At 33.8% G+C, this 14,784-nt stretch overlaps 1 protein-coding gene across 31 annotated transcripts in view; it reads right to left on the bottom strand.

The window, feature by feature from the left end:
• ADGRL2 (adhesion G protein-coupled receptor L2) overlaps positions 1-14,784 on the bottom strand; it is a 623,946-nt gene that overhangs the window by 140,524 nt on the left and 468,638 nt on the right. For all 31 annotated transcript variants that reach the window (XM_045036067.1, XM_045036070.1, XM_045036072.1 and 28 more), the window contains one exon: positions 10,813-10,985. In XM_045036067.1, coding sequence (XP_044892002.1) covers positions 10,813-10,885 — 73 coding nt within the window. In that variant the 5' untranslated portion in view covers positions 10,886-10,985. The remainder of the gene's footprint in view (positions 1-10,812; positions 10,986-14,784) is intronic.

Raw genomic sequence — 14,784 nt, 5'->3', positions numbered from 1 at the left:
TGTCGGAAGGGTTTCAATTTTACATCATTACGTTTTAACTTGACTAATCAGTTGAACAAAAGTACTTTATGTAAAATGATTCTTTTAGTTGCCTTAGCTACAAATCCCTGCAGGATACTATAATTGAAATCTACTCACGTAAGTTAGGAATAATTAGGGCCCCAAATTAAGCCAAACACAAAGTTAATTCAAATAGTCAGCTGCTGTCATTTAAATGGTTACGGAGTTTTATTGTTGCTTAACATTTCTGAATGCTTTTAAATGTACTTTGTTCTTCCAGTCTATATTTAGTATTTTAGTACAAATAGAAATGGGATCAAGAAGCAAAGATTCACCAGCCTGTAGACTAGAGTAACACCTATATCCAATCTTTGTCACTAAAGGTTTTCCACACAATTTTCGCTATCAGTCAATTAACAGCACAGTTGAAAGAATGGAGTGACAGCTCTCAAAGACAAGCTTTCTGGTAAATAAAGAGGGATCACAGAATGTACCCTGAGTGCCATTAATGCAGGAAAAGTAAGAGCTTTTGAAAGCTAACAAGGATAGTCTCTATTTGCCTAAACTCTGAAACAAAGCAATGGATTAAATAAGCTTCCTGTTATAAGCAAACAAAAGAGAAAAGATAATGTCTAAACCCCATACCTGCAGGAGGAATTCTGAAGGCATCCTTTCAACTCTTTCAATGGTGACTGCTAATCAGTGTGAACTGATAAACTAAATATAGTAAAAGTTAAAATTATTCTTGTAATATTTCAGTTTTTCAGTGTTGTGGCAGTAAATCATTCTTAGCAACAGTTTGTACTTCCCAAGAGAAACTGTGATTTTTAAAAAAAATAGAGGCCTGTAGGTGTGTGACTTCTGAAGATCACCGGAAAGTTGCAGAGTTAGCATGACTTAATACTGTTTTTAATCTGCAATGGTAATGTAAAAAAAGCTGAAATACATTATTTTTTTCAGTCAGCACCATTTAAGTTAAACAATGTTAAGCAATATATTTTAAAGTATATCTTAAATATTGTTGAGTGACAGCCTCATGAGGCAGGAAAATACACCAATGATCTGAAGCTATATATCAAGTTCTACAGAAAGAAAAATGGACTGGCAGGAAGTAGACCTTGGCAAAGGGATGATCTCTGCAGACTTTCTTAGTTTCTCCAGCTGTAAACTGAAAAACTTCTATAACTACTAACCTCCAGTTGTGCTTCTAAGTCTATAGTTCTTCAATTCTACCAAAAACTAAAAACAAAAATACTTTGACCTCTAAGATACCTACAGAAAACTCTTTGTTTAAAATTTGCTATTTACTTACTTTCTATCCAGCTTTAAAATGCTGAAGAATCTAATAAATTTCATGTAGAAATAAATGTGATTTGTGATCTGTATTATCATAAATCTAAAATAAATCACATCAGTAATCTATCTTTATCTCTGACAGGAAAAGTAAAAGCAGATTATGTCCACTACTAAAAATAAATAAAATCTTTGATTATGCATAATGCTACAAAGTAGAAAAATCATTAAATAACCTTAAGCAGATAAAACATCTTTAAGCTGTTTTTGATAACCAGTGTACATTCCAGTACTCTTGTCCTCTACTCTCTCAGGAGGCTAACACGTCAGGGTATTAACGGTAAAGTGAAAATTACAACTCTTAGTTTTTCTAAATATGTGGACTTTGAAAAATTAGGAAAATATAAACTTTTTTAAATGGGTTAAGAAAATATACAACTTGGCCTTACATGATCTTATAATATTACTTTAAGTAGTAAAGTAATATTGTAGTAAAATGCTATTAAAAATAATGTTTCCATATAACACAGAATGAAAGTAGGACAGATCAGTGGGGAACAGAAGGAAATATTAGGGAGAAAGGGTCAGGCTGCACTGTTGCTCAGGGATTTTTCAAAACAAATCATCAGATAAAAGGTCAATCGAAAGCATATAAAATTGGATTAGAAGCATAACCAAATATAAAAATGTTCAGTAAAGTTTCAAGATAGCTCAGTTCCTTTTTTAAATAAAATAAGTTATAAAACTGAAATTGATGTTTTTCTGTATTTCAACTGTGCTGTTAAGGTTAGAAACAAACCCTTTTGCACGGGTAGAAAATCACAGTCATGAAAAATCTGATTTTCTAGACTAAACATTTTAATAACCAAAACTCCTTGATTCAGATGTCCTCTCACAGGCCAGCAACCTCAGCATCACCTGGGAGTTTATTAGAAATGCAGACTCTTGAGGCCTATCCCAGATTACTGAGTCAGAATCTACATTTTAACAAGATCTCCAAGTGATTTACCTGTGCATTAAATTGAGGGGGCACTGCTCTACATAAACAAGATTAAAAACATCCAGCACGACTGCCTTAAATTTCTTCCTTTCCTGTACACATCTCTTCCTGACTCATCCTCTACCTGATCATACTGCACACTCTCCTTTCCTAGATAAGCATTCCTGTCCTTGTACTGGATCCCATTTCTGCCTGGAAACAAACTCAGACATCCAACATATCTACTTAAAACCACAAAAAAAAGAAAATCATAAAAAGTGCTTTCCTTAAACAATTCTCTTAAAATCCAAGATTGCTCTCTCCCCACTACCACCAGCAACAACCCCAGCCATCCTTTTTATTGTGTCTAAGTTATGAAGCCCTGACTCTTTCTTATAAACTTATTATATTGCCTCTAATCAAAAGCTAAATATTAGATGTATCTACCACCTGGTTTAGATTTTAATACTACAAAGAAAAAAAAGAAGAATCAGGAAGGGGAGAGAGAACTAATGATTAACACACACACACACACACCACACGCGCGCGCGCGCACACACACACACACACACACACACACACACACACACACACACACAGAGATAGCTACAAAACAGTAGTAAGAAGCATTCTATAAATACCCAGCAAAATAAATGAGAATTTTACTTAATCTCTTTTAGATTAAACCTATACGCAAAACAAAACTCTGCTACCCTTGAATCCCTCTATTTTTTCCAGAAAACTTCTTGCGTTTCTTGACACTCTACAATTCCTAAAATTCAAACTTTATTTTTACTATGGGTATTTTAATTGCTGCTGTCATGTTTTTTTACTCATCTCTCACAAAATTGTTATCCCTTAAAAATATAATTTATTAAATAGACTAGGTGCAAAAAAAATAAGCAGATAAGAGAACTATTACTGGAATCAGAATAATGACACTTAATCATAGTTCAATCTGTGTAGAAATAAGTTGTGTTCATTTCTTTTTCTTTTTGAACTTAGTGTCCATTATGCTTTTATATGGGTATGTCCTGATTTTATCTACTTTGTTAGTTAAATTGATTCACACCAAATGACTTAATATTAGTTCACTTAAATTAATTGAGAACTCTCAACTAATAACAAAGTCAACTCCTAATGGATTAAAAATTTAAATAAAAATTTAAGTAAAAACACGGAGTTACAGAGAAATGCCAAGTGAATAAATACTTAACCAATATCAAGAAATGGAGTTTTAAGCATAAAAATAATGGAAGATCTCACAAAAGAAAATAAATATGCATCAAAAAGTAAGAAAAGAAGAAAAAGAAAAGCAAATGAAGTAAAATATTGATAACTGTTAAATTTGTGATTATTTTATAAATATCTATTTAAAATTTTCATTAAAAATTAACCAGAACGAAATGAATTATAAGGCAAGCAATTGTTTTTTATAACAAAAACGACAAAGGGATATTATCATAGAGTTTGAAGAATAAGAAAAACTGCACCAACATACAAAACATTTCACATCATCCAAAACCAGTTTTGAAGATGTCCACATGCCTGATGTAATAATCAAAATTCTAAAATTCTAGTCTCAGGAAATAACCAAATATGAAAGAAAAGATTTAGATATTTACTATACTTATACTTGAAACAAATTAAGTTCACATAGCCAGTAAGTAGAGACAGGGGATTAAGTCATTTTTGACATATAAATAATAAATTACCATGCTGGTGTTAGAATCCATTACCTAAACATATAATGACATGGTAATACAGGTTATGATAATATAAATGAAAAACCAGAATAGAAAAGCATATGGACGTGAAGAACCTAATTTTGTTTCATAGATCATAATTTTGTTTTATCCATATCAAGAGTGTTGGGAAATAAAACAAAAAAGAAGTGTGCTGTGGTAGTATCACGGTCCTAGAATTATGAGCAATTTTAAATGCTTATTCAACTTCCTAATTTTTTTATCTCTTCTCATGAGAACATATTACATTCAAAATCAGAAGGCGGGGGGAAGGGGGAAGTACTTTTAAGAAAAGAAAAGCCCTCCAAGCAAGAATAATGGCAGACATAAAAGTCAAACTCAGTAGAGTCCCATGCTGATAAGAAGGGATTATAAATGTTGTTTTTGCTTCCTGAAGCTCTGATATGGAATCCCCTTCTCAGTCTTACATTTTAGCCAAGAGATCCCAGGGCCGGGGCTAGGTATTCTCCTGGAATCACTTCTGTCAAGTTGACAAAAGGAGTTCAAGAATAGGGTTGAAAGATGTCATGAGATATTCACTAATCCACATTGATGTCTAATACATGTAGACCGCACGGCTGTCATATGTCATTCTCTGTCATGCAGGAGGTGAAAAGAAAATAAAGAGTACCATAGGGTACCAAGCATATGTTTCAGTAAAACATTCCCTTAGTAATGTGGCAGATAAATCGGTTCTTGGAGACATACCAGTTCTACATTAATACTCAGAAGTGCTCAATCATTTGTATCATCGTATTCTCTAGTACCACAAACTAAACATACAGCATATAAAAAAGCGAAAAGGTATATTAATTCAAAAAATGAAGCAAAAGATTCATCAAAACTGAAATTACTCAGTAAGAAGTAATTAACACAATTATTGTTTGGCGAAATTAAGATGCTTTCCATGTTTCCTGTGATTTTCATTAAGCTACTTTTAATGACGCTGTTGATTCTTTCAGAACTATAACAGTAACTGTGACAAATGCCTACTATGGATATAAAATCAATATTTCAAATATTTACTCTAGTATAGACAAGTTCATAACCTCTTTTAGCAAAGTATTATTTCATAACGACAGATTTACTTACTTAGTATTGGATACAGTCTTTTCTGTCAGAAAACAGAGGCTTGTAAAAATTAAACAGCCAAGCAATACAATGTTATTGAGGTCTATCGGGTGGCTATTGTGTGAGACATACTGATTTATAACACTTTTCTACCAGCAACAGAACTAGGAGTGCATCAACATAGACTGTGAATCAACAAACCTTTTCTGACACTGAAGAAGCAAAAGAGAATGAAATAGGGTAGAGAGTGGGAAGAAAAGTAGGAAAAAAGTCTCAACAACCAAGCACTGGAATTTAACCTTTAATATATGAAAGATGGCATATGTTGACACTGAATATTGATACAAAAGATGACAAAAGTATATTCTAAACTAACTTTACTAAAGATGCCAGTTCCTCATATTAATTTTAGTCTTATTTTTTCAATTTTGAGTCATATCCTGAACAAATATACCTTGTTCTTGAATCCTGGTAGTAACACTATAAGGCATTTGGTTTTTAGAAAATAAGAGGCAGTATTATATAATTTGTAAATGGTATTAATATTTTAAAAACAGAATTACATCACTACCTATGCAGAAGAAAGCTGCTGCAGTCAGATTACCTTACACTCATATAATACAATAAAGTATCTTAAGAGCAATATAGTTAGGTACTTTTTCAAGGAGTAAAATCACATTGACCTGCACTAAACATATAAATAAAAAATCATTATTAAAAAACAATGCATTGTTTTAAACCACTGTTAATTTACATAACTTGTGAATTTAAAAACTAAGGTTACATTTGAAATGCAGCCAACACAGATATGCTGTACAATTCCTATTAATTTAATGGGAGTTCTCACTCCCATTAAGTTTAATAGGAGTCATACGGCCAAATCTCCACATACCTGGCTGAAAATTTACCTCCTAGCTTTCAACTAATCAAAAATATCCTGAAGTGAACAAAAGTAGTCAATTTTGCTAGACTGGGAAATCCAAAGTCCCTACAGTAAGTTAATTCAGCATTTTCATAGCAATGGCCATGTAGTTATTCCCAACAAGAAAAAGAACAAGGTTATCACAATGAGAAGAGATAAATTGAAGCAAGGGTTTAGGAGCTCTGAAAATGTAACATTTACTCTTAACAGAAAATATGTTCTGTTTTTTACAATCTGGAGCCAATTTTTCCATTTTTTTTCCTTCTCAATATACTGTCGAGAAAGAGAGAGAGAGAGAGAGAGAGAGAGAGAGAGAGAAAAAATCCCTTTTTAGAGCCTAAATTATGCCCAAGGAGCTTGATCACACGAATAAAAAGCCATATGAGAAGATTAAATAGTAACTCCCAGTAATCAACTGGTTACTGCTTCTGAATCACAGTGAATTCATAATTTCTTTTCAAAAACTTTTAAAAAAGCGACTTCATATCCACACCCATGCACCCCTACACCTCACCTCAACCACCCACACAAAGACAATATGACAATGGTTAAGTGATACTAAGCAACATCAGCATCGTCCCTGAAAGTTGTCAGAAATGCAATGTTTGGGCCCCACTTCAGACCTTCTAGGTGATTCTGATGTTCCTAAGAACCACTATTATACTTTATTCCACACCATACTGTTCTCCATTGATTTTTTTCTCCACCACCACGCTCACCACTGTCTTGACATAGCTTATTCAATTCATACTGAGTCAGCTCAAGCATCCTCACTTACAGCTAGAAGCCCTTCCTGGTATATATCCACTCATCCACCTACCCTTCATCCCAATGCTTCTGTGAATATCATCATCATGGCACTTACCACTCTGTTATTACAACAGTTTATTATCCTCTCTCTATTAAGACTATGACTCTCTGTAAAGATTTCCGTTATTTATGTAATGGATATAAAATGAGTACCTATTATAAACCAGGCATTGTTCTAGGCACTTGGGCACATTGATGAAATAAACAAACAAAAATGATTATTGCCCTTGTGATGCTGACACAGTGTGTGTATGAATATAAATTTTATACATTTTTCATATATGTGTATGTAAATAAAAGAATGAATGAATAAAGGCCTGAATTATTTTCATCTTTCTTAAGTTTAACCTTGGGATAAAAGCAATTATTCCTTCCAAATTATGGAACAGTCCGAAGGAAATACATACATGCCCAAAATAGTTTTTATTTCATATTTAACCCCTGGATCTACTTTTTTCTGCCACTCAACTAAGCAAAACGACCCTACAGCCAAACATCATTTTTAGTAAGGTATCACTAATACAAAAGTCATTGTAAAATATGCTTAGAGAATTAAAAGTACAATTAAAACTGGTAAGACGCTATTTCTACAGCAGTATTCTTAAATTTTCTCGATACATGTCAATGAATAGGTGAAGTTATATCTTGCATATCTAGCATTTTCCCAGGCATAATTTTCTTGAAATATGGATAAACAACAATGAAATTTAAACTAATTAACTAAAATTTTGACTAATGAAATCTAATTAAATACTCACTGCATAAAGAATTCACCCTGAAATCCATTTTACTGACTTTGCTGAAGAACTGCCATTATTTGTAACTTGTCACTTGAGCAAGCCTTCACATGTCTGACTTAGGCTTGCCAGGGCTCCATTATATAGCATAATTTAATTCTCTAGGACACAAAAATTCAATTTACTTTCCTACTTACTGATACATGATTCCACAGTGGTTACTCTGCTTATAAAAATTGGCCAAAAGAATCAAAGCACATCAGTTTCTCAACAAAACTGGTTTTTGAAGGGTTTGAGATTAGTTCTCTAAGAATAAAATCAATTCTAAGAAAAACCTACAGAATATTTTCAAAGTCTGATCTTTTATAATCATGTTTTATTTGGAAATTCTAAACAATTTTCAAAAATACACAGGGAAGAGGAGTCTCTAAGAATAAATACAGCATTGTTCTTATTTCGCAAAAACAAGTAAATTTAATGGGTGAGACCTGATTCTTAAACACTAGTTGACAGAAGACAGAGATAAAGGCAGATAAGCTAATTCTAGCAATTAAACCTTTATATAATTAGGCTTTACCATGGTAAAACTTAAAACACAAAAGTGTTTAGTGGTTTGCTTGCTCTTTAATATGTACAGAAAACATGACATATTTATAATGTTCGTCTGAATATAAAACAAATGAGTCCTTGCAAATGTGGAAATTTACCTCTCATACATATAGATGTAAAATAAATCCAAAATTGTTTGGCCTTTAAAATAATATACTAAGGTGAAACACTATTGTAAAGAGGAGGAAAAATAGAAGCCCTGAAAAGGCAGGCCTATATAAGACACAGGCTTGTTTTGTTTTAATCTTATTTAGGTACTATTGCTTAAAATCCAGGTCTGGTTTATATTGAAAAGCCAGAAGACAAGCAAAAGCAGGCTAAATACTGGAATGGCAATCATGGGTCCTCCGGCAAGCGTTTTCCTGCCTACTGCAGACCTCCACTGGACAGCTGCACTCAGGTTACTTCCCCTCCTAGGCCCCCGTAGGTACTTGAGGCTTCCAGCCCTGCACAATACCATGAGCTCCTCAAGAGCCTGAACTGTGCCTCCTGCACTGCAGAATCTTAAGCACCTGGCTCAATTTAGTCACTCAATGAATGAGAAAGATAGGAAGAAACCATCTAGGAAACTCTATCTGAGTTTTATCTGTACGAACCCGGAAACTAATACAAAAAGCGCTCATCTCTGTAAGATTTGAAAAGGGCTCTGAAGAAACTTAATGGCTGAATGGTTAAATTTATAACTCCTTTCCTGCGTTCTCATACCTAACTTTGATTGGGTTTCTCTATAGGTGTTCACAGAACATTATCTGCTTTCTGGCAATAAAGGACTATCATGTCATGTAAAACTTTTCTAAGACAAAACCATGTGACGCTGGATCAGTACTCTAACAGTGTGCATTAACTGCGTGTACTGTCACAGCTAGCAGTGTGGGCTCCTCCTAAGTTCTTTTTACCCGTAGGAGGGAACTGCTTCAAAAGCAACACCCCCTGGCCTGATGCGCCAAAAATGAAATTTCTCTTAACAGCAGATATGAATCTTGACCTGATAGGTGACACTAGAAATAAAACTGCAGTATCTCATGAAAAAGTCTCTCTTTGCTAGCCCCCCTGCTGAGTTAAGCTACTGTGCCAGCAAAGTGGTCTCTATCTTGATTGGAAAAATTTTCATTATGTGGACTAATGAGCCATTGGTCCACACCTGGAATCTTTTTTAAATGTATAAAAACATTCAAACATAACAGCAGGAATTCAGTTAGTGCACCCCCCCACCCCGAAAAAAAAAAAACGATGTAAAATTATGGACTATATACACAAGATTTTCCTAACAATCCAAGCCAGAGATTCACATTATTAAACTCAGTTTCTGCTTGTTGCTTGTCATTACGGTACTATTCACTCAGACATATTACGTTTTACTGTTAGATTTGATGTATCCTTCAAAAAAAAAAAAAAAAAGATTTGATGTATCTTTCAATTCTGATGCACAGAGCAGTATCTCCTAAAAACAGAATCTTAACCCTGCTGTAACTTCTGAGTGTGACTTAAATCCAAGTGAACATTATCTACTTTCTGAATATAGAATTTATTTTAAAATATTTCTAAATTTGTTATTTATTTGAATTGTATTATTAAGTTATGTCAACAGACTGAACGTAGGGGACTGGGAGGGCAAGAAGAAAATGATGAGACATAATTTTGGAACAAGTAATTCAAATAAAATTCTTTCAGCAAAATTAAATGTTAACACTTTGAAGCTCATCACAAAGACGTTGGAAAAATAAGCTTCTACTAGTTGACACCATGCCTCTTTTTCTCCACCCATCGTTTTGTTGGTAGGTATGAAGTGAATCCCTTAAAAGTGCATATAAACCAAGTTTAAAATTCTAAAATATTTTCTTCAATGATATTTAATTGGGATAAATGAAACCTATGCATGTCTCAGGGATTTTGTACTCTTCACAGATTTTACAAGATTAATCTATTTTCACGCTGAATACATAACTACCACTACTAAATAGCTATAAAATTAACATATCTTAGCTCTATATTAACTTCTGACCTGCGCTGTAAAAAGCACCTAAAAGGGTGTTATTTTCACATGAAAATAGTATGTAAGACTAAAGAAATAATGGATACCAGGAAATCCATATAGTAATTAATAAATGATGGTTCTGATTAATTAAGCCTCAAAAATATATTTACTTCTTTAAAAATCAGGTCCATCTTCAAAAAGATATAAATAAAATTCAAAATGAAGCACTACAAAAAATGCATATTCCAGAAGATATGAAAAAACAATTAAGACTTTTAGACCTAAACTGTAACTCTACTCAAGAAGCAAACAAAACATGAAGTGAAAAAGTTGACACAAAATACTTTCAATTTTACTGGCATAAGTTTAGTCAGTGTAAAGTATATACCAAAGCAAAGCTTTCATTTTCTCAGGATTATTTACAATAATATTATACAAATGTAAGTGAAATATAAATTCAGACTACTAGCACTAGTTCTTCTGTACTACAACAGTGTGTAATGAAAATAATTCAACTAACAAAAAAAAGGAATTTGACTTTCGGGAAATCTTTTTAACAGCTACTTTTTAAAATAATAAAACTCATTCTAGCCACTTCTATGTAGAGAAGATTGCATAGTTTAAATTAAGTTCGCCCAGATTTAAAAAATAAAATTTAAATTGCATCTTACCTTCTGTATTCGGTAAGAAGCTGATTATAATGACAAACCACAGACTTCGCATTCTGCAACCAGAAGACACCATTATTGATCCCTTTAAATATTTTCTTTGTATTCCTTAATGAATCTAGTTATAAATGCCCAGCTTCATCGAACCCAGCAGTCTGCATCATTGATCGTCATATCTGAAAAACAAACAAATCCATCATTTACTCTTATGGTCCTGCTACGTCACAAAAAATAAATGCAAAAATAATAACAGCCAGCAACTCTCTGTCTCTCCCTCCCGTCTCCTCCTAATTATAAAAAGATAAATGGTATATATTTTGATTCTATATCCAATATGGGAGCTGCTCCTACATACTGGATATCTGAGCTTTACATAAAGAAAATGATCAAAGCTCAAAAAATCATTTATAGATAACCATGACCTATGAATTCATAGAATAGTTATGTAAATCCCTAATGACCGTTTTTCTCCGAAAAGCTTAGGAAGTCCTTCTAGAAAAATACACCTGTCTCCTTTGCCACATATCAGTCTTTTTATCAAATTACTAGCTTTAGCATATAAGCCTCTAATAAAATGTTATCAATACATAAATGTTTTTCTGTTTACTGATGATAACAGCAATATTATCTACTATTTTATCCTGTTATATTGCGGGTCAGATTAAAGATATAATTAAGCAGTTTATTTTTCTATACAAGGATGTACAATTTTTAACACATGGGTGTACATTAATTTATATAATAATGGCATTCCAGAACCACATTCTTAAACACCACGTATCAAATTGCTATAGCTATTCACACGGGGACTAGTTTAATAAACAGTCTCTTAACTATTTCATTTTAACGTTTTAGATTTTCATATATATTTTTTATAGCACAATATATCTTAGTAAGATTAAACCTATATCCTTGACTAGGTTGGTCCATCCACTGGACCCAAATAAAAACCTCAAGACCATGATGATTTTATCTCCAAGGTTGTCGCACATTTTTTTTTAAATGGGAGAGAGGTAGGGGCGCCTGGGTGGCTCAGTCGGTTGAGCGGCCGACTTCGGCTCAGGTCATGATCTCACGGTCTGTGAGTTCAAGCCCCACGTCGGGCTCTGTGCTGACAGCTCGGAGCCTGAAGCCTGTTTCAGATTCTGTGTCTCCCTCTCTCTGACCCTCCCCCGTTCATGCTCTGTCTCTCTCTGTCTCAAAAATAAATAAACGTTAAAAAAATTTAAAAAAAAATAAATGGGAGAGAGGTAAATAATATAAAACCTGGAACCAAGTCTAATTCTGACTGGCCTTTAGAATCCAGTTCTTCAACTGGAAAGAATACAAAAACTTAAGGTGCATGACTTAATCAGTATTTCTCAGTTCCTAGGATCACATGAGACCAGGTTATTTGCTAATAGGTTCTACTGAAGTATTTCGCTTCTTTCTAGGGTAGCAAGAGGAAACAGAGTAAATACTAGCCTGACAATACACATAGAATGCAGACAGTTCTCAAATACATCCAGTCTCCTGGTCTTGCCTTGAGGGTGGAAAAATTACAAAATGTATTCTTTTAAAGAGATATCTTAACAGTTTCTTCATATTAACTTCCTGTAACTTTCTTCTAAGTAATACTCATACAAATTTTCTCAATCTACCCTTAATCTGCTGCAGATAAAGAGTTTTTAAAAGTGGAGTAGCGTAGTAAGGGGAATATCCCTTATTCTGAAGTTGTATCTATAAAAAAAATAAGTCTTACGTAATTTAGATGCTGACACTAAAGCATAAAGAAAATTTAGAAAACAAATTTTCCTAGATAACAATGGAGTTCTCTTTCACATTATCTAAGCTACTCTGCATTTGCTACACATTTTACATATCATATGTGGTTCTATTAGCAGTTTACTATATTTGACTATCAGTTCACTATATTCTATTATCAGTTCACTATGATATAACTTCAATGCAAAAGCAGTCATATTCTAAATAGTTGGGAATACTTATCACACTACAAAGTCACTACCTTGCGTTACCAATAGCCACAACAAAAAGAATGTAAAAATTAATCTGAAGCTCTTATCTAGTATTTAAATATAAAGATCCATAAAATCACAGATGAAATTAGCAAGGTATTTCCATAATAAGCATTTTGTTTTATCATGCCTACGATTTCAGAGATAAAACTGCTTCCCTATACATCCCTCCATGACCCAGAAGAGCCCAATTTTTACCTCTCTATGAAACTACTGAAGACATTTAGGTATCATGACAAAGGGGGTCAGAAATGGTATTACCCAGTTCTGAGAACACTTCAGATGATTGTCTGTCCAAAGAAATAAGACAAAAACAAAGGAAAGAGCAAACTTCCTCTCCTGAATGCCAAAAATATAAAAAGAAGAATGACATATCAAAAATTAATCTGCTGGGGAAACATGGCACACAACTGTGTAGAAGTGGCTATCTCTCTATTCTTTTTTCACACAGAACTCCCAAAGACTATTCAAAAGACAAAACCAAAAGTAAACGTGTGGTTTACAACTGCTGTGGCAAAGTACCTGCCTTAAAACTGCAAGCTATTTCATACAAAGTATAAAGAGAAGTCAGAAAATTTCATGGCCCGTCACACTGAAAAGGCGAATCAAGGAACAATTTCTTATATCCTCCATATTGTTCAATGATCTGATCAAGCAATTAGAATGATTTTAATGTGTGGATGAGACACATTAATTAGTACAAGTAAAATGAAGTCAGCCTCTGGAATGCTCCTGATTTGAGCAAAAAGAACTCTAGCTGTCCAAGTTCTGCTTGTAATGAGCATTTTCATTTCAATGACATGCATACAGGCTGCTTGCCCACAAGCACAACTCTTGAACACATTTCCACTTTCTTAAAGCGATCCAAGATTAGTCTGTCTTCGGTCATCTGCTATTTGAAAGAGCCCTTGTTTGTGGGAAGAAAGGGAAGGAAGAAATCAGAGACTGATGACTGCCTTGTAGGAAACAGCTGCCAAGATAGGAAAACCTCTGTTAGTACGGGGAAAACGAGGAGGAAACCGCACAACCAAGACCTCTTTTGTGGTCTTTGGCCAGGACAGATATTTCATGAACAGATTTTAACGATACTAAAATTTAAGTGTATTCTTAAGGTTTGAACGTGAAACACAATTTTAAGGTTTGAGAATGTGAAACACAATTCTAAAATTACACTGTAGTCAATTATGAGGCTTAGTATAAATGACTATTTCTAACAAACAGAAACCGGTTCTGGAATGCAATAAAATCATAGCTTCCTTTATGCAAATAAAGCTTATGTCCATCTGTCTGTGCAATAAGCAAAAACAGAATAAATTCTTTTTCATTCTATAAGCTATATCCAATCACTTTCCATCAAATAAAATCATTTACAAAAATTCAAGCTTTAAACGCAATTTTGAAAACTAAGTCAAAAGATTTTACTGCTGTGATCCAAATTAAAAACAACCTTCCATTAAAAAAAGTTAATGAAATTTGAAATACTTAACAAACCACAATCAGTTAAGGGTAGAATGAATAAATAATCAAACATGGTGAAACTAATCTTAGGAAAAGCATTGCTCCTCATCAAAGTGGAGGCATAGGACATTCACAGGCATACATGTAGCTAACAGACCCCTCCCTTCAAACTTCCTTTAACTACCTGCAAAATGAAGCTCAGTAAAACCTTCTAATGTAAAACAAAAACAAGGAACAAAATCAGAAGAAAGCTATTAAATTTCCTTTCAGAGAACAGAAAGATTAAGTAATTCTCCATATTAATAACCAGTTTTTCTTGGGATGCCTGGGTGGCTCCCTCAGTTAAGCGTCTGACATCAGCCCAGGTCATGATCTCACGGTTTGTGAGTTCGAGCCCTGCGTCGGGCTCTGTGCTGACAGCTCAGATCCCGGAGCCTGCTTCAGATTCTGTGTCTCCCTCTCTCCTCTGCCCCTTCCCGGCTCACACTGTGTGTGTGTGTCT

Source organism: Felis catus, chromosome C1 (assembly GCF_018350175.1).
Source record: "Felis catus isolate Fca126 chromosome C1, F.catus_Fca126_mat1.0, whole genome shotgun sequence".
NCBI classification, from domain to species: Eukaryota; Metazoa; Chordata; class Mammalia; order Carnivora; family Felidae; genus Felis; species Felis catus.
The sequence above is the reverse complement of the archived record's forward strand: the minus strand, read 5'-3'. Positions and strand labels throughout refer to the sequence as shown.